At 43.4% G+C, this 23,708-nt stretch overlaps 1 protein-coding gene across 1 annotated transcript; it reads right to left on the bottom strand.

Annotated features, from left to right (window-relative positions):
* Positions 1-788: 788 nt before the first annotated feature.
* Positions 789-23,145, bottom strand: tnfaip3 (tumor necrosis factor, alpha-induced protein 3). The gene is made up of 8 exons (XM_072245905.1): positions 22,432-23,145; positions 12,282-12,472; positions 11,691-11,838; positions 9,808-9,978; positions 8,224-8,404; positions 5,647-6,695; positions 3,761-3,969; positions 789-1,223 (listed from the first exon to the last, which is right to left on the bottom strand). The coding sequence occupies exons 1-8, from the start codon at positions 22,736-22,738 to the stop codon at positions 966-968; spliced, it is 2,514 nt and encodes an 837-aa protein (XP_072102006.1). The 5' UTR covers positions 22,739-23,145; the 3' UTR covers positions 789-965.
* Positions 23,146-23,708: the final 563 nt, after the last annotated feature.

Raw genomic sequence — 23,708 nt, forward strand, 5'->3', positions numbered from 1 at the left:
ACCACGCTCTCTTCTTGCTACTACAATTGGGAAGGTCCCACAGCGCAGGGTTTCGGAGCAATTATTACCCTACAACTGCCAGGCTCTTAAACCAGCATGGATAACTTCACTCACCTCAACACTGAACACAGCCTGTGGACTCACTTTCAAGGACTTTACGAACACATGTTCTCAGTATTATTTATTGACTTTTTTATTATTTGCACGATTTGCCTTCTTTTGCACATTGGTTGTTTGCCGGTCTTTCCTATGTATAGTTTTTCATAAATTCTATTGTATTTCTTGGTTTTCCTGCAAATACCTGCAAGAAAATGAATCTCAAGGTGGTATATAGCAACAGACAGTCTATGTACTTTCATGAAAAATTTACTTTGAATTTTGACTGGAGTTCAAGACAGCCTTGTGTGACTTTTATGAGGACAGAGGTAGGTGATAAAAGTTTGACCTATCCCTCATTCTATGAATATGATCCACACCCAGTTCATACAATTTAAATAAAGCATTCCAGTGAGACAAACATTAATTATGAAATGTGAATGATGAAATTTAATGTATTGACACATTGAGATATTCTGTGTAACAAAGCAGAACAACCTTTAAAATCAAATAACTAAAAACTCCAAGCCGCAAAAAAAGTTTGCGCGTGCTTTGTAAATAAGTAATAATTTATTCGGAAGTTGCTTTTCCATGTGCAAACATTATTAGAGTTTTCAATCAATCAAAATTAATTCTATTTATTATAAAGTATGGAGGAATGAAAACTAATTTATGCTTTACTTCAAACAGGATACAATTGTAAAAAGAATTTATTAATATAATAAATATATCAAATTACAAATCAAACAACTTTATTAAGTTTTTCAGAAAGCTTTTCATTTGATGTTTTAATTCCCATGAAGGGCTCCAAAAGCAGCAAGTCCTCTTGGACAAGAACTGCCCTTTGTCTCCAGGCTTGGCAATGAAACCTATTTTCTCTGGTAACTGGAAATGAAAGCGTAGCACTCATTACAGTATCCGTTACACTTTTCGTTGCCGAAATGTTCACAGCCCGTAACATGGCAGCGCAGTATTGAAGGGTGTTTGGAGGCGGGATCTCGGGGGGTGCCATGGTTGTCCTGCCGACACTTTAGGCAAAGTTCATAGTCATTGGATGTCAGAATGTTATCACAGGAGCTTCTTGCACATTTAATCCTCTGATTATTCAACTCGTTGCGATCTGCAGGCTGAAGATACAAAGGTACAAGTTCAAATAAATTATCATTTAACTCTGAACACTACAACAAATGCACAAACACCTCACTACCCTCATGAAAGTGGTGTTACAGGTAGGTAGGGTCATAAAGAAACCGTTTGGCACATTGGCCTTCATAAGTGTATTGGATGTTATGTTGAAGTTCTATCAACATTGTTGAGGCCTAATTTGGAGTACTGTGTGCAGTTCTGGTCACCAACCTACAGGAAGGATATCAATAAGATTGAAAGGATACAGATAAAATTTATAAAGATGTTGCTGGGACTTCGGGACCTGAGCTACACAGAAAGGTTAGTACTTTATTCCGTTGAATGTAAGAGGATGAGCGGAGATTTAATAGAAGTATACAAAATTGTGAGGGGTATAGATAGGGTAATGGCAAGCAGGTTTTTCCACTGAGGTTGGATGAAACTAGAACTACAGGCCATAGGTTACGAGTGAAAGGTGAAATATCTAAGGGGAAGATGAGGGGGAATTTGGAGAGAATTCCAGAACTTCAGGTACTGGCAGCAAAAGGTACAGCCAAGGACTGTGGAGATACCAAATCCTGCTTTGGTCCACAGGCCAAAGTTGAAGTTAGATATGTTAGTGTTATGTGGCTGGAAGGAGAGTCCAATGGGAGGAATTAGAAAACAATGGAGGAGATTGAGAAATAAGGCTGGCAATTTTCAGATTGAGAGGTTGCGGAACTAGGGGTGAAAACACACCAGCAAACACCAGGGAAACATTCAACTGGGACAGTCCCACTGAGATCCTGGATCCGAAGGTTTAAATGACGTAAAGCAGACTGAGGATTGGGTTGGAGTAGTCAGGTGTAGAGTAACAAAGGCATGGACGAGGGCCTCAGTGATAAGAAGGATGAGGCAGGAGGCCGGGGTTAAAGACATAGTCGAAGGTGGTCTCAGTGATGACAACTAATGACGTCAGAGTTGTCAGAACTTCTACTTTGCTTTGAAGCAGTTTCATGAAGAGGACTGAGGTCAAAGGCAGGGGTAGTGCAGATGTAAATGTGATCAATAATCAAATACTGGGACAGGCTGAGGCAGTGGGAACGTCTGTTGAGTGGACGTGTGCTCAGGGAGACCTGACGAGGGACAGGAAGGACATGTGCAACAGAAGATTCAAGAGTGTCTTGGGGCCATGCATTTCATTTATAGAACATTACAGCACAGCACAGGCTCTTCGTTATGCTGACTGTATAACCCACACCAAGATCCATCTAACCCGACCCTCACACGTAGCCACCATTTTTCTATCATCCATGTGCCTACTTAATAGTTTCTTAAATGTCCCTAATGTATCTGCCTCGATTACCACCCCTGGCAGTGTGGCCCACACACCCACTGTTCTCTGTATTAAAAAAAAACATATCTATAACATATCCTATACTTTGCTCCAATCATCTTTAAATTACGCCCCCTCATATTGGCCATTTTAGCTCTGGGAAAAAGTCTCCGGCTGTCTACTCGATCCATGCCTCTTGTCATCTTGTACACCTCTATCAAGTCACTCCCTCAACCTCCTTCACTCCAAAGAGAAAAGCCCTAGCTCACTCAACCTATCCTCATAGGACATGCTCGCTAATCCAAGCAGCATCCTGGTAACTCTCCTCTGTACCCTCTTTAAAACTTCCACATCCTTCCTATAGCAAGGTGACCAGAACCGAACACAGTATTCCAATATTCAGCATGCTGAGTTCCTCCAGCATTTTCTGTGGGTTGCTCTGGATTTCCGGTATCTGCAGAATCTCTTGTGTTTACAATATTCCAGGTGTGGTCTAACCAGAGATTTATAGCATTACAATACGAATTTATTTTTATTTCTTATTTTAATTTATATTTGATGTATTATCACAAAACTAATTTTATGATATTTGAGTGAGCTCAAAGGAGGTTCACGAGAATGATTTGGCAGATGAAGGGGTTTCCGTATGAAGGCCGATTGATAGTCCTGGGCCTGTACTCACTGAAATTCAGAAGAATGAGATGGAATCTCATTGAAACCTACCGGACATTGAAAAGCCTCAACAGAGTGGATGTGGAGAAGATGTTTAGAGTGGGAGAGTCTAGGACCAGGGGGCACGGCCTCAGAATAGAGGGAATCCATTTAGAACAGAGATGAGGAGAAATTTATTTAGCCAGAGGGTGGTGAGTCTGTGGAATTTGTTGCCACAGACAGCTGTGGAAGACAAATCACTGGGTATGTTTAAGGCAGGGGTTGATAGGTTCTTGATTAGTGAGGGCATGAAGGGTTACCGGGAGAAGGCAGGACATTGGGGTGTGAGGAAAATTGGTCAGCCATGATGAAATGGTGGAGCAGACTTGATGGGCCAAATGGCTTACAACCTATGGACTTATTTGTCAGTGATAATAAACCCAAGCTCCAATATTACTTCGCAGTTGTTGAATTTAAACCCTGACTGGCAAAGACCAAATCACCTTCTGAATCATCATTTCAAAGTGCAGGTTAATGTTCTACATTCAATTGCAGTAAATATCATCCACTTACAGTGCCGGGATTGTCTTTAGACCCCGTTGCTTCCCTGTATCTTTGATATTGTGTATCTATGAAACATTTTTGACAATATCCTTCAAAGTGACTGTTTCCAAATGTGCTGCAGTCTTGGCCGCGACAACGAGGCATATTCTGGAATCTCAGGTCACTCTGAGGCGGGCGGTGAGAATTCCGGCGCGAAAGGTTAGCCGAAGAGTTTTCACCTGTAAAAAACGGAGAGAGAAAGATGAATATTAAATATTGTTTTAACTCTAGCATTAAACAGCCTTATACAAGTAGCAGCATTGCACAATTCACAGCCTAATAAACAGAAAACAAATTTAAAAACTAAAAATTAAACTACATGTATTAAGACCATAAGACATAGGAGCAGAATTAGGCCATTCAGCCCATCAAGTCTGCTCTCCTATTCCATCATTGCTGATTTATTATCCCTCTCAAACCCATTCTCTCCGTAACCTTTGACGCCCTGACTAATCAAGAACTTATCAGCCTCCATATTAAATACACCCAATGACTTGGCCTCCTCAACCTCATGTAGCAATGAATTCCACAGATTCACCTTCCTCTGACTAAAGAAATTCCTCATCTCTATTCTAAATGGACGTCTCTCTATCCTTAGCCTGTGTCCTCTGATCTTAGGTTCACCCACTAGAGGAAACATCCTCTCCACATCCTCTCTATTGAGTGCTTTCAATATTTGATAGATTTCAATGAGATCCCTCCTCATTCTTCTTAAAAAAAGTTTTCTTGTTAGTTGCATTCTGAATAAATAAGACCCCTAGGCAGTCACTGAGTACTGATAATACTTGTGTCTTTAGAAACATTTGAGGTAAAAATTCTGTAACTTTTGGAGACTAACACTACTGCTTAGTCATTAGTGGGACAATTGAACAACTCCAATGCAGAGTATCTAAGGAACAGGACAGCAAACAGGTATCCTCTCTTACGTATTTTGATTTGAATCTGATGACGTTTTTTCACCTGAACCAAAGTTCAACTGAACGGCAAGCAGAAGACTTCCCTGCCCCATAATCTGAGGCCGAAATATCAGAGAGATGTAATGACAGATAATGGGGATTGCTTGCTACAGCACGGTGCATCTCAGGAGTTTTCTTAACTTCTCTTTGAGTGAACCAGAGAGAAAGTGAAGTTGCCGACAGGAAATGAATGCAGTACAACAGACTGGTGTAAAGGCACAGCAGATGTCACACATTTCACTTGGGCACTACCGACGCAAACTCAAATGTTATTTAATCACTGTTGTCAACAAGAGTAACACACACACACACAAAATGCTGGAGGAACTCGGCAGGTCAGGCAGCATCTATGGAGAAGAATAAAGAGATGACGTTTCGGGCTGAGACCCTTCATCAGGACCTAGGAAACACTGAACTGATTCCACAACCTATGGACTCACTTTCAAGGCCTCTACAACTTATGTTCTCAGTATTATTAATTCATTAAATTATTATTATTTACAGAGTTTAGATTCTTTTGCGCATTAGCTATTTGTCGGGCTTTGCTTACGTGTAGCTTTCACTGATTCTATGGTGACTGCCTGCAAGAAAGCGAATTGCAGGGTTGTATATGGTGACACTTACGTACTTTGATAAGGTTCAAAATTCAAGATTATTTAACATCATTCCCAGTACACAGGTGTAAAGGAGAACAAAATAACTGTTACTCTGGACCTGATACAGCATATGTATAAAAATAATATTAAAATAAAGAATGCAATAATTTAAAAGAAGCACAATGCAATAAATATAACTACACAAGGTATCTTATATATTTAGATTGATCGTATGTCCATAAAGTGACACAAGGCACAGAAACATTGGAATATTACTTTGAATTGTAAACACTACACAGCTTACCATTTTCTCTGTAGGCAATATAGCAGATGGTGCAGTAACCATAGTTTTCCTTTGTTCCAAAGAACTGGCATCCAGAGTTCCTGCACGATTGGTGGGCTCTGTGTGCTTCTTCGGGACCGAGGGTGGCTCGGTTTTGTATTGTGGTCTCAGGCAGCTGTGCCCCACCAGCAGCACCCCAAACGTTGGGGGTCTGGTGCTGATCGCCGGCCGACGTGTGACCTGTGTTCCTTGCAGCCTGGCTTGGATCCGAATGCGATCTCTCATGCCCAGAAAATTGAGATCCAGAGTCTTCATGCGAAGACGAAGCGATTCCTTGAAATGTCTTTAACAAACACATATTACACAGTCCATTGATTGTGGTTACAGTGTCCTGAAGACATCGACTACACTGGGTGTACTCCTGGTGTGAAGGCTCACCGGTAACTTGTTTAGTCCTGGCCTTCTCCTGTGGAGAACCCAACCTCTCAGAGCTGAGCTCTGTGTGACACTGTTTATTCACCTCAGAAATTCGACTCTCAGGAGCGTTGCCTGCCCTCACAGTCCTTGATTTAAAGCAGCGTTCACATAATCCGTTGTGCTGAACGTTTAACGTAAAGGGACAGTTGGGAACCTTGCACTTCATAGCATTTGTTTCGCTGAAGAGGGCGAGACTGGGCGCCGTCGGGGGTGCTGAGCGAGGCCGCGACGCGCGCTCAGGATCCGGGGACGTCACACCGACAACTAGCTCAGTCCGAGGAGGGCAGCACCCCTTCGTTTTCTGCTGCACTTGAGCTTTCGGTTTGCCCTCGCCCTTTGTGGCCTTGGCCTGTTCAAAACACTCGTGACAAAATGGCCTCGTCTCCACAGAACAGTAAAAGGGACACCCTTGCGTGGAGCACTTCTCCTCTATGAGAGACCCTTGGTATACGGTGCCATTTATTTGCACACGGTTGTGAAAGGGTCGGTTTTTCTCGGGCGGGTTCTTCTGCCACTGTTTGTACACGTGGTTCACCAGCTGATAGTAATCCTCCACTAAATTCAAGTCTTCAGGGAGATTGCCTTCATCGAGCCTGAAAGAAGATGAAGAATGAGAATCAGCATCAGGTTTAACATCACTGGCATACATGGTGAAATTCATTGTTTTGTGGCAGCAGCACATTGCAATATATAATTTAAAAAACTACGCTTGGCAGGAAGGAGGCACGTCTCTACCAAAGGAGGTGCAAGGCACTCCTTCCCTCCGATAACCTGCAGGTTGCCCTTGGGCAAGGTGCAGCACCTGCTTAGGCCCCCATTCAGTGTCACCGGGAGCCATGGGAGCAGGTGGTGGATGGTCGGATGAGCAGCCGGTGCACATCACGAGTCCTGGTTACGCGACCACTGACGCCAGGCAAACAATCTCTGAAAAGCATTGTTAATGGCTGCGGCCACCTGTCTTGTGTGAAAACACGGCTCAAAAGAAGGCAATGCCAAACCAATTCTGAGGAAAAAAGTGCAAAGAACAATCATGGTCATGGAAAGACCATGATCACCCATATCATACGACATGGTACATGACAAACAAAGGAATAAAAACCTATAATTTACAATAAGAAAAACATATATATGAAAAAATTAAATAAAACAAGCAGTGCAACAAAATGTAATGAGGAAGTGTACATGGATACATTGTCCATTCAGAAAACTGATGGCGGAGGGGTGAAGCTGTTCCTAAAACGTTGAGTGTGTGTCTTCAGATTCCTGTACCTCCTTCTTGATGGTATTGATGAGAAGAGAACATGTCCTGGGTGATGGGAGTCCTTAATGATGGATGCCACCTTTTCTAATTACATGATTAATACTTGCCCCACATTTACTCCATCGAGAACAAAAATTACACACTTGTGAACCGAACCAGGAGATGTGGTGAGATTGCATGTGGATGATCAATCACACGGTGAACCAACTGGGCCTCCTACGTACGGGAAGGATTCTCTTTTGGGCCTGGGCTCTTGAGTGTGCATTTATCTTGCTCAGCGGACTCGACTTATTACACTCACACTAAGTTGCCCAGTGTGTACTGATATGACCATGACATTATAAGACATTGGCCCATTTGGCCCATCGAGTACGCTCCCCTATTTGATCATGCCTGATCCACTGACCTCTCAATCCCATTCTCCTGCCTTCTCCCTGTAGCCTTTCATGCCCTCACTAACCAAGAATCTATCAACCTGCTCCATAAATATATCCAATGATTTGGCCTCCGCAGCTGCCTGTGGCAATGAATTCCACCACCCTCAGCCTAAAGAAATTCCTCCTCATCTCCATTCTAAATGGATGTCCCTCTTTTCTGAGGTTGCGTCTCTGGTCCTAGACTCCCCCACGGAAGGAAACATCTTCTCCACATCCACTCTATCAAGGCCTTTCAATATTTGATAGATTTCAATGAGACCTCTCCTCATTCTTCTAAACTCCAGTGACTACAGTCCCAGAACCATCAAACGCTCCTGATTCATTAACCTTTTCACTTCTGTGCAACACAGGCACAAGCAGAAACAAAGCAATTTCCAATCAACAACTGGGAGTAACCGATTAACGAACAGGACATTCACTCACCTTGCAGCTTTAATCAGGTGAATGGTTCCGAACTCCAGACCAGGTACGGGAATTTCAACCAGATTTAAGTATTCTTCCAACAGCTTATCTTTATTTTCTTCTTCGTTTGGTATCAAAAAGTGCATGGTGAAATCTTCAAATCTTCTCCTTCCATTGTGGACCAACGGAATAGCAGAGATTTCTGTTTGAGCACAAAAAATGTTCCATTAAGCAATGTGTTCTGAACATCTTCCAATGGAAGGAAAACTCACTGTACAGGTTTGTGGAAACCAGGTCAGAGTTAGAACGTAGACCATTACGGCTCTTTTGGGAGCCCTTTATCAGCGTTTGAATCATCTTGGCTGCAGAGTGGCACTGCCTGTATTTATATTGTGTTATTGATGGGATGGGACGGGGAAAAAGGTGACAAACATTATAACCTCAAGAGATTCTGCAGATGCTGGAAATCCAGAGCAACACACACAAAATGCTGGAGGAACCCAGCAGGCCAAATTTAACAAATTTCACGTCACATGCCAGTGATAATAAACCTGATTCTGATTCTGAGGTCAGGCAGCATCTATGGAAATGAATGAACAGTTGATGTTTTGGGCCGAGACCCTTCATCAGGAACTACAGGCTGAACATAGAACATTACAGCACACACAGACCCTGCAGCCAGCAATGTTGTGCCAACCTTTTAGCCTACTCCAAGATCAATCAAACTTTTCCCTCATACATAACTCTCCATTTTTCTATCATCCACGTGCCTATCTAAGAGTCTTTTTAATGCCCCCAATGTATCTGGCTCTACCACCTCCCCCGGCAGGGCGTTCCACACACCTGTGTAAAAAAAACTGCCTCTGACATCCTTATACTTTCCTCCAACCACCTTAAAAGATCATTTAATACCATCTCCTGTACACAAGTGTAAAGGAGAACAAAATAATTGTTACTCCAGATCCAATGCAGTACAACAAAAACACCCGTTAAAGGACACCATAATAAGAAAAAATCTAAATGCATAAAACGGCTTATATACATAGATTGATTATATGTCCATAAAGTGATGCTCGTCACAAGAGTGTCTGTACATAAGGTGACTTACAGGAAATGATAAAATAGTGGTGGTTGGAGGTGTGTAGGGGTGGGTTAGTGGGTGGAGGTGTTGATCAGCCTTACTGCTTGAGGAAAGTAACTATTAAACTATTTTAAAAGTCAAATTATTTACTTCAATTTTCTACTGAAGCAACAAATGAGTAATGGATTAGCCACATCAATGTTCACAACTAATAATACACAATAGATCAATAGTGCATTGCATGCTTATTGTGCATTTTGCTGAGGAAATGGAAGTTCCTTTCTGAAGCAAACAGGAAATCGTGAACTCTACTGATCCTCACGTCACCTTATCCGTCCTGGCTTACAAAATATGCATAAACATTTTAACTCTGATATTGCACAGCACCATTGGTACATCAACACTGAATATTGGGTCAGGTCAAGATGTCCTAACATACATCGCCTTTTCCAGCTCTTTGGAAGTTTCGCTACCATTGAAAGAAGAACATTTAAGTTGATCAAAGTAAATAAGATAATAGATACCTAGATTCCTGTCTTTGATAGCAACGAGTGGAGAAAAATGCTGCATATCGTAACCCAGTACGATGGGGTACTTGTAGCACTCGTGTGCTGGCCAGTGCAACGGCAAGTAAATCCCTCCAAAGTGCAAGGGGGCCAAGCTAGTGTTGTTGTCAAAGCTTCTCAGCACTCTGTCTGTAGGAAGAAATAGCTGCACATTAGAGTCAACATTATGAGAGAAGAACTTTGTTCCATAGGAACAGGCGAAACCTCCTAAACACACACGTTCCAAAATCGCAATGTGAAATCTAAAAGGGGTGATCCAAATTCCTTCTCCCTCACCAAACCTGTTCTAGATAAAACCACCACAAATTGCTCATGGAAAGCTTTGGAGATTCAAGGTGAAGTTGAAGCTTATTGTTATCTGGCTGGACGCATACACAACCAAATGAAACAACTTTCCATCGGACTGTGATGCACCCACAAAGCATATACCACACACAGCACATAAAACAAGATATTACCACAAATAAGTTAATAAAATATAATTGGAAAATGCAGGCAGTGTGCAGCACAAGTAAACAGTAAACATCCCGTTGTCCTGGTGAGGAGACCCCGGTGGTGGCAGGGTATTCATTAGTCTCACAGCCTGAGGGAAGAAGCTGTTACCCGGTATGACAGTCCTAGTCCTGATGCTCCTGTACCTCCTTCCTGATGGTAGGGGGTCAAGGAGATTGTGAGGTGGGTGATAGGGATGGCAACAATGTTTCTCAAATGACATTGAAGCATACTTTCTTTAACAATACCCTGGCATGGACCGATTTTATGGCCCCTCAAGAAGTATCCTCAACTTGAATGGTTTGTTCACCCACTTCAAGAGTACTCACCACATTGTGGTGGCCCTGGTAATGACACTCAGGCCAGATTAAGAAAGTTAGTATAGTTCCTTCCATAAAAAAAAATTAATTCCATGGTAACCGTGACCAACACTATTATTTTAACTCCAAATTGGTTTAATGAAAGGTACCTCAGTGAGATTTGTACAACCATCGCCACATCATTAGTCTGTATCTCCACATTACAAACGCAATGTTAGCATTGATTTTGAGAGGACTAGGAGTTAGTAGCAAGGATGTGATGTTGAGGCTTTATAAGGCATTAGTCAGACTGCACTTGAAATATTGAGAGCACTTTTGGGCCCCTTATCTAAGAAGAGTCAACATGGTAGGCTTTTTCCATTGAGAGTGGGGGAAGTTTCAAACAAGAGGACATGAGTTGAGAGTTAAAGGGCAAAAGTTTAGGGGTAACATGAGGGAGAACTTCTTTACTCAGAGAGTGGTAGCTGTGTGGAACGAACTTCCAGCAGAAGTGGTTGAGGCAGGTTCGATGTTGTCATTTAAAGTTAAACTGGACAGCTATATGGACAGGAAAGGAATTGAGGGTTATGGGCTGAGTGCAGGTCGGTGGGACTAGGTGAGAGTAAGAGATCGGCACGGACTAGAAGGGCCAAGATGGTCTGTTTCCATGCTGTAATTGTTATATGGTTATATGTTATAAAAGATGTACCAGCATTGGAGAGGATCCAATTGGTGAACGATTCTGGGAATGAAAAGGTTAATATACGAGGGGCATTTGATGGCTTTGGGCCTGTGCTTGTTGGAGTTTAGAAGAATGAGGGGGGTGGAGAATCTCACTGAAACCTATTGAATATTAAAAGGTCTGGATAGAGTGGATGTGGGGAGGATGTTCCCTATAGTGGGTGAGTCCAGGACCGGAGGACACATCCTCAGACTAGAGGGACGTCCTTTAGAACAGAAGTGTGGTGTTTTTGTCTCCACATTTCCAAAGAATGATATAATCTCTCAATAATTTCTGAGGCTGTTTTTAAAGGCCCATTCAACACTCACCTGCAATGACGATGATTGGTCTTCGAAGTATATTGGCAAGTACAAATATGTGGATTTCCTCCAGCGAATCATACGATAGTCCAAGCTGGTCTGAACTTGAAGATACAGAGGCCATTTTAACTACTTTTTTCCATTCTTCGTCCCAGTTCTACAGAAGAAAAATGTTATGTCAGATACGACATGGAGCAAGGTAACTGTTCCAAACTTGTTAACCACATCCTTTGTGATTCTCTCTCAACAGAGGACATCGTAAAGGGTACAGGAAGTATTCCATGTAGTATTACTCTATTCTTTGTTCAGCTGCTGTGTATTATAACTATCAAAGCCACACAACATGCACGCTAATGATGCTAGTTAGAAACTGTCCAACAACACTGTCTTGTCCTAATTAAGTGTCCCAAATAAACAAAAGGGAATCCTGGTTATTTTCTCGATTAATTTTCGGTCTTTAAGAGTTGTCCCAAATAAGTGGCTGCCCCGATTAACCGATGACCCAATTAACTGGAAACCACTGTAACTTGATAAATAATCCACAATCCACCCAACATTAAGAGCATAGCCACCCAGTACCGAAAGTCCCAGCTCACTCACCTTGGTGTCATAACGGAGGCCTGTAGCCTCAAACTCCTGTAAGCGGACCGATTCAACCTGCCAACGTAATTTGAAGTTTCTGGTGTCCGTTTCGGTCAGCGCTTCCCAGAGGGTCCTGCGCAGGGTGAGGTCGATGTCCTGGATTCCCCACATGAACTGGGACGCAGCGTGTAGCAGACAGTTCCCGTCACCTGCCGCAGAAACAGAAAGGAGAGGAGTTCAAGGTGGGTCTTGAAACTACTTTGGTAAAGGTAGTGCAGCTCCCAAGTACAGTCGGCCGGGTGAGCTTAACACCAGTACAATCATTCGCAAGAATCGGCTTTTCATTTTCCTATAAGAAACACCAGAGAACATTGTTCACCCACACAGAAGCTGAATTGATTTCACTGGGGTAATTACAACTGTCAGCAGTATACAAAAGACAACGATTTCATCAGAGGTTACAAATTTGACTGCAGTACAATAATGACACGCAACATGAATTCCAAGAACTTCCTAATGTTTAAAGTTCTTGTTGAGACTGAAGAAGGCTATTGCAGATTACAAGAAGATCGTGATCAGTTAGGGAAATGGGCTAAGGCGTGGCAAACAGAATTCAATGCAGGTAAGTGCGAGATGAGACATTTTGGGAAGTCAAACCAGTATAGAACTTATACTATGAACGGCGGAGCACTAGGGAGTGAAATGGAACAGAGGGACTGAGGAGTTTGTTGTGTAGACAGGCAGACAAGGTGGCGAAAATGGCTTTTAACATTTCATGCTCTTTGCCAATCAGGACACTGAGGCCCAGAATTGGGACAACATATTGCAGTTGTATAGGTCGTTGAGGGAGTGGGGGGGGGCGGTGTCCATTTGTTATAGGAGAGTCGTGTTTAAACTGAAAAGAGTACAGAGAAGCATTACAAGGATGTTGCCAGGATGAGAGGACCTGAGTTATAGAGAGAGGCTGGCTAGGCTGGGTCGGCTGGGTCGGCTGGGTCTGTACTCCTTGGGACACAGGAGAGCGAGGGGCAACCCTGATGAAACGCACACAATGATGAGAGGCATAGATAAGGTGGACGGTGACAGTCTTTTCCTGGAGACGTAGAGACGTCTAAAACTAGGGGCCATAGGTTTAGGAGGAGAGAGACAAAGATTTAAAGGGGACCAGCGGGGGAATTTTTTTTCAAGCAGAGGGCGGCGAGGATATGGAACCAGCTGCCAGAGGAAGTGGTTGAGGCAAGTACGAGTGTCATTTAAAAAGCACGTGGAGGGGCGGGGCTTGGAGAGATACGGGCTGAATGCGGGACTTTGGGACTAGCTGGGTGGACACCATGGTCAGCAATCACTAGTTGGGCCGAAGGGCCTGTAATCCAGGCTGCACTGTTTGATAACTCCACACGTGAGGGGTATTCCCCGTAATGCTACTACTTGCCAGATCATTCAGTGTCATGGAGTCATAAGACACAACAGCACAGAAACAGGCCCTTTGGCCCCTCTGGTCCATGCCCAACCATTAATCTGCCCCATCCCATTGACCTGTACATGGACCATAGCCCTCCATACCCATCCCAGCCTTGTGCCCATTCTATATTTCTCTGATGGTGAAATCAAACCCACAGCCACCACTTGTGCCGACAGCTCGTTCCACACTCCCACCACCCTCTCAGAGAAGAAGCTCCCCCTCATGTTCCCCTTAAACATTTTACCTTTCACTCTTAACCTACGACATCTGGTTGTAGTCTCACCCCACCTCAATGGAAAAAGCCTGCTTGCATATACCCTATCTATGCCCCTCATAATTTGGCAACCTCTCTCTAATCTTTCCTCATGCTCCTAGTGAAGTCCCAACCTATTCAAACTTTCCCTATAACTCAGGCCCTCAAATCTCCGCAACATCTGGTAACCAAGACTGCAACAGTTCTCCAATTCTTCCATGTGACAATCCAATGGCTAAAGGTGAGGTGACCAATCGAGAGCATTTCCTGCTGTCGTTAGGCCGAGGACAGCTTCTTCCCTCAGGCTGTGAGACTAATGAATACCTCTGAGGTCTCATCACCAGGACAACGAGCTGTTTACTGTTTACCTACGGTGTGCATTTTGCATTATATTTTATGAACTTATTTATGGTATCATTTTGTTTTATGTGCTGTGCGTGACACATAGGTGCACCATGATCTGGAGGTTGGTTGCATACATGTGCAGTCCGAGGACAACAAATTTCACCGTGAACTTGATTATTTTGTGTCTGTGGTTCTGAAATTGGAACTGCATATCCAATACCTTTGCAGGACACACTGAGGTTGAAGAAATCCTCAAAATGATCTTTGCAAGCAAATGGAGGAAACAAATAGGGTGACTCACATCCCAAGAGAAATGCCAAGAGGTAAATTAACTCCTTCTGATCCTTGCTTCTTTATGGAGTGTGTACACAAGACTACTTAATGTTTAATGTCAGTTCCTGTACACGAGTGCAAAGGAGAATGAAATAATTGATACTCTGGATCCAATGTAGATGCAATAAGATAAAGAACAATAAATTTATAAAAAACACAATTAAACTAAATAGGGTAGCTTATCTACGTAGATTGATTATATTTCCATTAAGTACAGGAGTGTCTACTTAGGGTGACTGACAGGAAATGATAAAGTAGTGGTGGTTGGGGGTGTGTAGGGGCGGGTTAGTGGGTGGAGGTGTTGATCAGCCTTACTGCTTGGGGAAAAGTAATTGTTTTTGAGTCTGCTGAATCTGGTGTGGATGCCTTGTGGCCTCCTCCCTGATGGGAGTGGGACAAACAGCCCATGAGCAGGGTGGGTGGGATCCCTCATGATGTACTGGCTCTTTTTCCAGCACGTTTCTGCATATACGCCCTTGACTGGTGCTGATGGTGCTTTGTGCAGCTTTGACCACCCACTGCAGAGCTTTCCTGTCTGGCACAGTGTAGCTTACGCCCATCTGTCCCCAAACATTAACTCTTTCCCCTCCACTGATGCTGAACAACCTGAGTGTTCCCAGCATTCATCAACCCCTCTCAGACAACACCAATCCATACCACATATCCTCACCAACAACTTTGACAACTACAACATTTAAGTTCAAGTTTATTCTCATCTGACTTTACATATGTATAACCAAATTAAATAATGTTCCTCCAAACCAAGGCGCACTTAAGACCGCAAAACCATAACAGATAGGAGCAGGATTAGGCCATTCGGCCCATCATTTTGGCTCTGCTAGTTCACTGTGGCTGATCCATTTTCTGCCCATTTAGAAAATAGTCCATGTTTTTGTTCCTTCTACCATAGTGCATGGCCATTTACTTCCTGACACTGTATTCCACCTGCCACTTCTTTGCCTATTCATCTAACCTGTCTAACTCCTTTTGCAGCCTCCCTGTTTCCTCTACACGACTGCCCCTTCGCCTATCTTCGTATCATCCATAAACTTGGCTACAAAGCCATCAGTTCCGTCATCCAGAGCATTGACATATAAAGTAAAAAGAAGTTATCCCAACACCAAGCCCTGCAGAACACCACTCATCACGGACAGCCAACCAGAGAAGGCTCCCTTTATTTCCATTCTTTGCCTTCTGCCAATCAGCCAGTCACCTATCCATGCTAGTATCTTTCCTGTACTATGAGGGACTCTTATCTTGTTAAGCAGCCTCATGTGCGGCACCTTGTCAAAGGCCTTTTGAGAATCCAAGTAAACAACATCCACTGACTCTCCTTTGTCTATCCAGCCTGTTATCTCCTCAAAGAATTCCAACAGATTTGTCTGGCAAGATTTCACCTTAGGCAAAACACGCTGACTTTGGCCTATTTTAACATGTGCCTTCAAGTAACCTGAGACCTCATCCTTAACAATGAACTTCAACATCTCCCTAACCACTGAGGTCAGGCTAACTAGCCTATAGTTTCCTTTCTTCTGCCTCCATGCCTTCTTGAAGAGTGGAGTGACATTTGCAATTTTTCAGACCTTTGGAACCATGTTAGAATCTTGTGAATTTTGAAAGATCATTACTAATGCCTCCACAATCTCTTCAACTATTTCTTTCAGAAAACAGGGCATAGTCCATCTGGTCCAGGTGATTTATCTACCTTTGAAACTTTCAGTTTCCCAAGCACCTTCTCCATAGCAATAGCAACTGCACTCACTTCTGCCTCCTGACTTCTGGTGTACTGCTAGTGTCCCCACAGTGAACAGTGATGCAAAATACTTATTCAGTTTGTCCACCATTTCCTTGTCTCCCATCACCACCTCTCCAGTGCCATTTTCCAGCGGTCCAATCTCTCTTCTCGCCTCTCTTTTAAGGTATATCTGAAAAATGTTTTGGTATCCCCTGTGGTATTATTGGTTAGCTTACTTTCATATTTCATCTTTTCCTTTTTTATGGCTTTTTAGTTTCCTTCTGTTGGTTTTTAAAAGTGTCCCAATCCTTTATCTCCCAGTAATTTTTGCTCTATTATATGCCCTCTCTTTTGCTTTTATGTTGTTGATGACTTCCCTTGTCAGCCACGATTGTGTCATATTTCCTTTAAAATACTTCTTCTTTGGGATGTATCTATCCTGCACCTTTCGAATTTCCCTCAGAAACTTCAGCCATTAGTGTTCTGCTGTTATCCCTGCTAGTCTCTCCTTCCAGCTTCTCTCTCACACCCCTGTAATTCCCTTTACTCCACTGTAATACTAATACATCTGGCTTTATCTTCTCCTTCTCAAATTACAGGGTGAAGTCCGTCATATTATGATCACTGCCTCCTAAAGGTTCCTTTAACTTAAGCTCCCTAATCAAATCCGGTTCATTGCACAACACCCAATCCAGAATAGACTTTCCCCTGGTAGGCACAAAAACAAGCTGCTCTAAAAAGCCATCTTGTCTGTTGTCTGTGTTCGTTAGTCCTGACGAAGGGTCTCGGCCTGAAACGTCGACTGCACCTCTTCCTACAGATGCTGCCTGGCCTGCTGCGTTCACCAGCAACTTTGATGTGTGTTGCTTGAATTTCCAGCATCTGCAGAATTCCTGTTGTTTGTCTGTATTCTACAAATTCTCTCTCTTGGGATTCAGCACCAACCTGATTTTCCTGATCTACCTGCATTCTGAAATCCCCCATGGCTATTGTAACATTGCATTTTTGGCATGCCTTTACTACCTCCTGTTGTAATTTGCAGCTCACATCCTGGCTACTGGTTGGAGGCCTGTATATAACTCCTATCAGGATCTTTTCACCCTTGCAGTTTCTTAACTCTACCCCACAAGGATTCTGCATCTTCCAATCTTATATCAGTTCTTTCTGAGGATTTGATTTCACTTTTGCCAACGGAACCACTCCACCCCCTCCACCAACCTGCCTGTCCTTTAAATACAATACGTGCCCTTGGATGTTAAGCTCTCAACTATGATCTTCTTTCAGCCACGACTCAGTAGTGCCCACAATATCATACCTACCAATCTCTAACTGTGCTAGATGAACTACCTTGTTCCATACACTATGTGCATTCAAATATTAAATTTTTAGTCCTATATTCACCACCTTTTTTTAATTTTGTCCCCATGTTACACTGCCACTCATGCCACTAACTGCAATTTTCCCCTATCATCTGCCTGTCCTTCCTGACAGTCTCACTACATAGTGAATCTAGTTGTATACCAACTGCCCCATCCTCTGTCCAAACACTGTTTCCCAACCCCCTGCCAAATTAGTTTAAACCCTCGCCAACAGCTGCGGCAAACCAGTCCATAAGGATATAGGTTTCCCTCGGGTTCAGGTGTAACCCTCCCCTTCAGTACAGGTCATACCTTCCCCAGAAGAGATCCCAATGATCCAGAAATCTGAAACCCTGCCCCCTGTGCCTGTTCTTCAGCCACACATTCATCTGCCAAATCATCCTATTCTTACCCTCAATGGTGCGTGGCACAGGCAGCAATCCGGAGATTACTACCCTGGAAATCCTGCTTCCCAGCTTTCTACCTAACTCCCTACATTCTCTCTTCAGAACCTCCTCTCTTTTTCTACCTATGTCAATGGTGCCAATCTGTATCAGGACCTCCAGCTGCTCACCCTCCCCCTTTAGAACGCCGTGGACCTGATCTGAGACATCCAGGTGTCTGTTCCACATCCACAGAATCTCCACAAGTCCATAAGTCACAGGAGCAGAAATGGGACATTTGGCCCATCAAGTCCGCTCTGCCCTTTGATCATGCCTGATCCACTTCCCTCTCAATCTCTTTCTCCTGCCTTCTCCCCGCAACCTGTCAGGCATCAAGAATCTCTCATTTTCCACCTCACATCCACCCCGTGACCTGGTCCTCCACAGCTGTCTGTGGCAACAAATTCCACAGAATCACCACCCTTCCCTCTCTGGACAGCCACCCAGTTACCTGCATAAACATACAAAACGCAAGTCAACACACTGCACGTGAAACAAAAACATTACCACAATTCAGTTAATAAAATATAATCCGAAGTGTGTGTATTGCAGTCAGGAGCTCACTGTCCTAGTGACAAGACCTCAGAGGTGGCAGGGTATTCGTTAGTACAGAAACCTGAAGGCACACACTCAGCGATTCAGGAACAGCTTCTTCCCCTCTGCCATCCGATTCCTAAATGGACTTTGAACCCATGAACACTACCTCACTTTTTTGATATACAGTATTTCTGTTTTTGCACATTTTTTAAAAGTCTATTCAATATATGTAATTGATTTACTTGTTTATTTATTATGTTTTATTTTATTTGTTATTGTTTTTTCTCTCTCTGCTAGATTCTGTATTGCATTGAACTGCTGCTACTAAGTTAGCAAATTTCACGTCACATGCCGGTGACAATAAACCTGATTTTGATTCTGAGTCTCACAGCCTGAGGGAAGAAGCTGTTACCCAGTCTGGCAGTCCTAGTCCTGATGCTCCTGTACCTCCGTCCTGACAGTACTGGGTCAAAGAGATTGTGGGATGGGCTGCAGGGATCCTCAATAATGCTTTGGGCCCTTTGTGTACAACACTCCTGGTAAACCAACAGTTATCACAAACTCCAGCAGGGACTCCGCAAGTCAGGCTGCATCTACGCAGAGGAATAAACAGTCGACATTTCGGGCTGACACCTTTCTTCAAGACAAACTAGAATTAATATCAGGCAGTTAACTGAAGCCAATAAGTTGCCCCCGCACATTGCGTCGAAGATAGTTCATTCACAAGACACATTAAAAATTGAGAGTCTAGACAAAGGGTGTCTGGATTGGATTGCACAATGTACTCCCCACAGATGTAGCGGAGGCAGGCTCCACTCTGGCCTGCCAGAGGGATTTTGAATAAATGCTTGTTGGAGAGAAATGTGCGGAGAACATGATGTAGAGGGTGGGGAGGGAGGAAGTTCCATCAAGTTCCTCTGGTAGAGGGATAGCACAAAGGCAATGGGCCAAATGGCCTCCTCCTAAGCAAAGGACCATCCATCATTCAACCATAAAGCCTGTACCACAGAGCTTTCTATCCAGCACACAATGCTAAGAACTGTTCAGCTTGCTGAACAATTTTCTGATAAACCATAATGGAGGTCATATGGCAGACAGTGCCTACTTCAATAACACGTGCACTCTCTCTGCTAGATTATGTATTGCATTGAACTGCTGCTGCTAAGTTAGCAAATTTCACGTCACATGCCAGTGACAATAAACCTGATTTTGATTCCGAGTCTCACAGCCTGAGGGAAGAAGCTGTTATCCAGTCTGTGCTCTTTTCATTAACCTTGCTGAATGAATCATGTGTACATTTTTTGTGGGGCGGAGTTAGAGAGGGGGTGAAGACAGAGGAAGGAATAGTAAAACCCAGGCAAGTATTGTAACCAAATTTAACCCACATACACATGGACCTTCTCATAAAGGACTGCGACATGAATCAACTAGGGAATGCACTGAGCTCAATCTTTGGACTTCCTTTTTAAGAATGTAAAATTCCGGTGTAATCTATGGAATTTCCAAATGAGTAGCACTTTGACTAATACTGCACATTGCCTTGACAGTCACCATTACTCTGTAGTGAAGTATGGCTGACTGAACCCTGCTTTATGCAGTGGAATTTCCAAATGGGGGTGGCCGGGGAGTTTGGGTACTTGGAATGTCTGTGCATTACACAAGTCAAATTCGATACAACCAATCACAGTTGGGACTTTTAGGGGAAGTTTTAATTTTAATAGACACCTACGCTCTTCCCCATTGACTTTATTTTCACATCCCCAGACACGTCAGCACTGAATCACCAAAAATACCTAAATTTCTGAATGTAGACATATGTGCATGACATGTTAGCAAATTCAGCAGATATAAAGTAAATATTGATTGGCAAAGAATATTGTCTGAATATTCCCGGTACATTGTTCAACGAATACTTTGTTTGCAGTGCATGCAAATCTGTCCAGTCATTTACTGCTTTGCTATATAAACTGAAAATGAAACTACGTAAAAGTTAGCCTGAGACAGTGTTAAGGTTAATTTCAATTTTTCAGAAACTACATTATGTAGCAATAATTATCCAGCTTTCTGTGCAGAGCTAGTGGACAATATACTCCTGAAGATGCCAGTGTTGTCATGAATTTAATAACAAATTATGAATTGGGACATAAAAGTTTGAACTTTATTATCCTCAAATTAAATCATCGGCTTTTAATACTTATATCTAATAATCCCAGATGGTTTATTTTCAATTTTCCACAGACGACCATGGAGGCCAGATCATTGAGTATACTGAAGGCAGGAGAATGGACTTGAGAGGGAATATAAGTCAGCCATGATGGAATGGTGGAGAAGACCTGATGGGCTGAATGGCCTAATTCAGCTCCCATGTCTTACAGTCTCATGAGAAAATTCAGTATTGAGCACATTCCTGTACATTTGCTTAAAAATGAGGCCTAAAATTTTGCAGTAAGCGTGCTCAAAAAACACATTCAAATCCTGTGCATGCACACTGTGGATTTTACTGAAATCAGGTGGAATTACCACAAATGATGGAAAAACAAATTTCATTGACTAACACGAAACAAACTTAGAAAGCATTCCAATACCTGGATCCTAAACCAACCTGAACGAAAAGTCAAACAGTGTCTACCACAAAATATGCCCACCTTGGAAATGTAGCATGAGATTTTCACTGAGAAGCGAAAGCACCATACCAATTATTTGCACATTGGAAATACTAACAAATTAAGTAGATTGAAACCATTATTGATTGCGTGGTGTTCCTTCTTTAGATGTTATTTTTAATATCCAAGGGAATGTAAACAGGAGAGCTTGAAGGAGGAGAAGGCTGCCCCACCTTTGTATTCTCCTCCACCATCCATAGACATCAGGGCTGATGTTCATGTCTACCTCTACTCCATTTCCCCAAACCACCCCCAGAAGCCCCGATTCCCTGCGTATCCAAAAACAAAATCCGTCGGCCCATTCCAACTTTACACAATAACTTACGTCTTCACTGCACTGGATCTCTTTGAGTAATTTAAAAAATTAAGCTAATTCTTTACTCCCCTGGACTGGAGAAATGGCAGTATATAACTCACTCTCATCATGCAACAAAAACAACAAGCTGTACATTGGAAAGCAGATAGTTTCTTTACAATGCAGAGGATATTTCCTATAGTGAGGGAGTCCAGGACCAGAGGGTCATAGTTAGCCAGAGGGTAATGAATCTGTGCAATTCACTACCGGCTAAGTTATTGGGTATATTTAAAGCAGAGGTTAATAGGTTCTTGATTAGACAGGGCACCAAAGGTTACAGGGAGAAGGTAGGGGAAAGGGGTTGTTGAGAAGGATATTAGAACAGCAGAGCAGATCCGACGGGCCGAATGGCCCAATTCTACTCCTCTGTCTCATAGTTTTAAAACATAATAAATCATAAGGCAATATGCAGTTACAGGTAATGTCCCTGTAAATGCAAGCATTCACTGAGGGAACGATTATTCTTCGATGTTATTCTTCAGTACACCAGTTTTTGCATCGCATCAGGAGTAACAATCATTTAGCCGTCCTTTAAACTCAAAGTTCAAAGTTAGTTTATTATCAAGGTGATACAAATGTTCGTTTGATAATAAAGAGGGGAACGAAATGGTTGTTACTCCGGATCCGATGCAGCACAAAAAAACCCACAATAAATGTCGGATTAGAGAAGGTGTAGGTTCTCACCGTTGGTTTTCAAAGGGACGAGTTTCTTGACCTCTCTGCACCAGTTGAGGTTCCAGCTGCCCTGCAGGGCGTTCTGCAGCGCTCGGTCCAGGAGAGTGTCTTGGACCATATTCCGGAACGAGGGGCTGAAGTGACTCTGCCGAAAGAGCTCCACCGTGTACCTGTGCAGGCTCCTGAAGTGCTGGATCAGCCTCTTGGCGCAGCTCGGCTTCAGCAGGTCCCCCTGGATCTTCTCCCGGAGCTTTACGTACTTGCTCAGGTTGCTGGCGAAGAGGAACTGCGGCAGCAGGTTGCCGTCAGCGGCCATCTCCCGCAGAGCCGGCTCGGTGATACACACACTCACTGTCTCAGGGGGCTGGCCGCAACCCGGACATCGACTCGGCTCTCAGCCGCACCGCACCGAACCCTATACCCGTGCCAGCGGCTGGCTCCGCTCCCGGTCGCCGCCGCGCTGCAGGCAGCCTGTCTGAGGACACTCCTACCTTCCCCTCCCTTCTCTTTGGTGGAGCCAGGAGAAAGCCGCTGAGGAGGGGAAAAACACGCCGGACTTTCCAGCGGGGATTTCCAGGCAGTGGCGACGCAGGGGAGCTCGGCTGCCGAAAGGGGGAGCAGCGGAGCCCCAGCCAGTTCCTGGCGTCGATCCCAGACACATCATACACACCATACGTACTGCTCTGATAAGACACATCATAGACACCACACACACACACTACCCTGATATAGATACATTATACACACTACACACACTGCCCTGATATACAGACACATTATACACACTACACACACTACCCTGATATACAGACACATTATACACACTACACACACTACCCTGGTATACAGACACATTATACACACTACACACACTACCCTGATATACAGACACATTATACACACTACACACACTACCCTGGTATACAGACACATTATACACACTACACACACTACCCTGATATACAGAAACATTATACGCACCAAACACACTACCCTGATATACAGACACATTATACACACTACCCTGATACACAGACACATCATAGACACCAAACACACTACTCTGATATACAGACACATTATACACACTACACACACTACCCTGATATACAGACACATTATACAAACTACACACACTACCCTGATATACAGACACATTATATGCACCAAGCACACTACCCTGATATACAGACACATTATACACACCAAACACACTACCCTGATATACAGACACATCATACACACTACCCTGATATACTGTCACATTACAGACACCACACACACTA

Source organism: Mobula birostris, chromosome 2 (genome assembly GCF_030028105.1).
Source record: "Mobula birostris isolate sMobBir1 chromosome 2, sMobBir1.hap1, whole genome shotgun sequence".
Classification (NCBI taxonomy): domain Eukaryota; kingdom Metazoa; phylum Chordata; class Chondrichthyes; order Myliobatiformes; family Myliobatidae; genus Mobula; species Mobula birostris.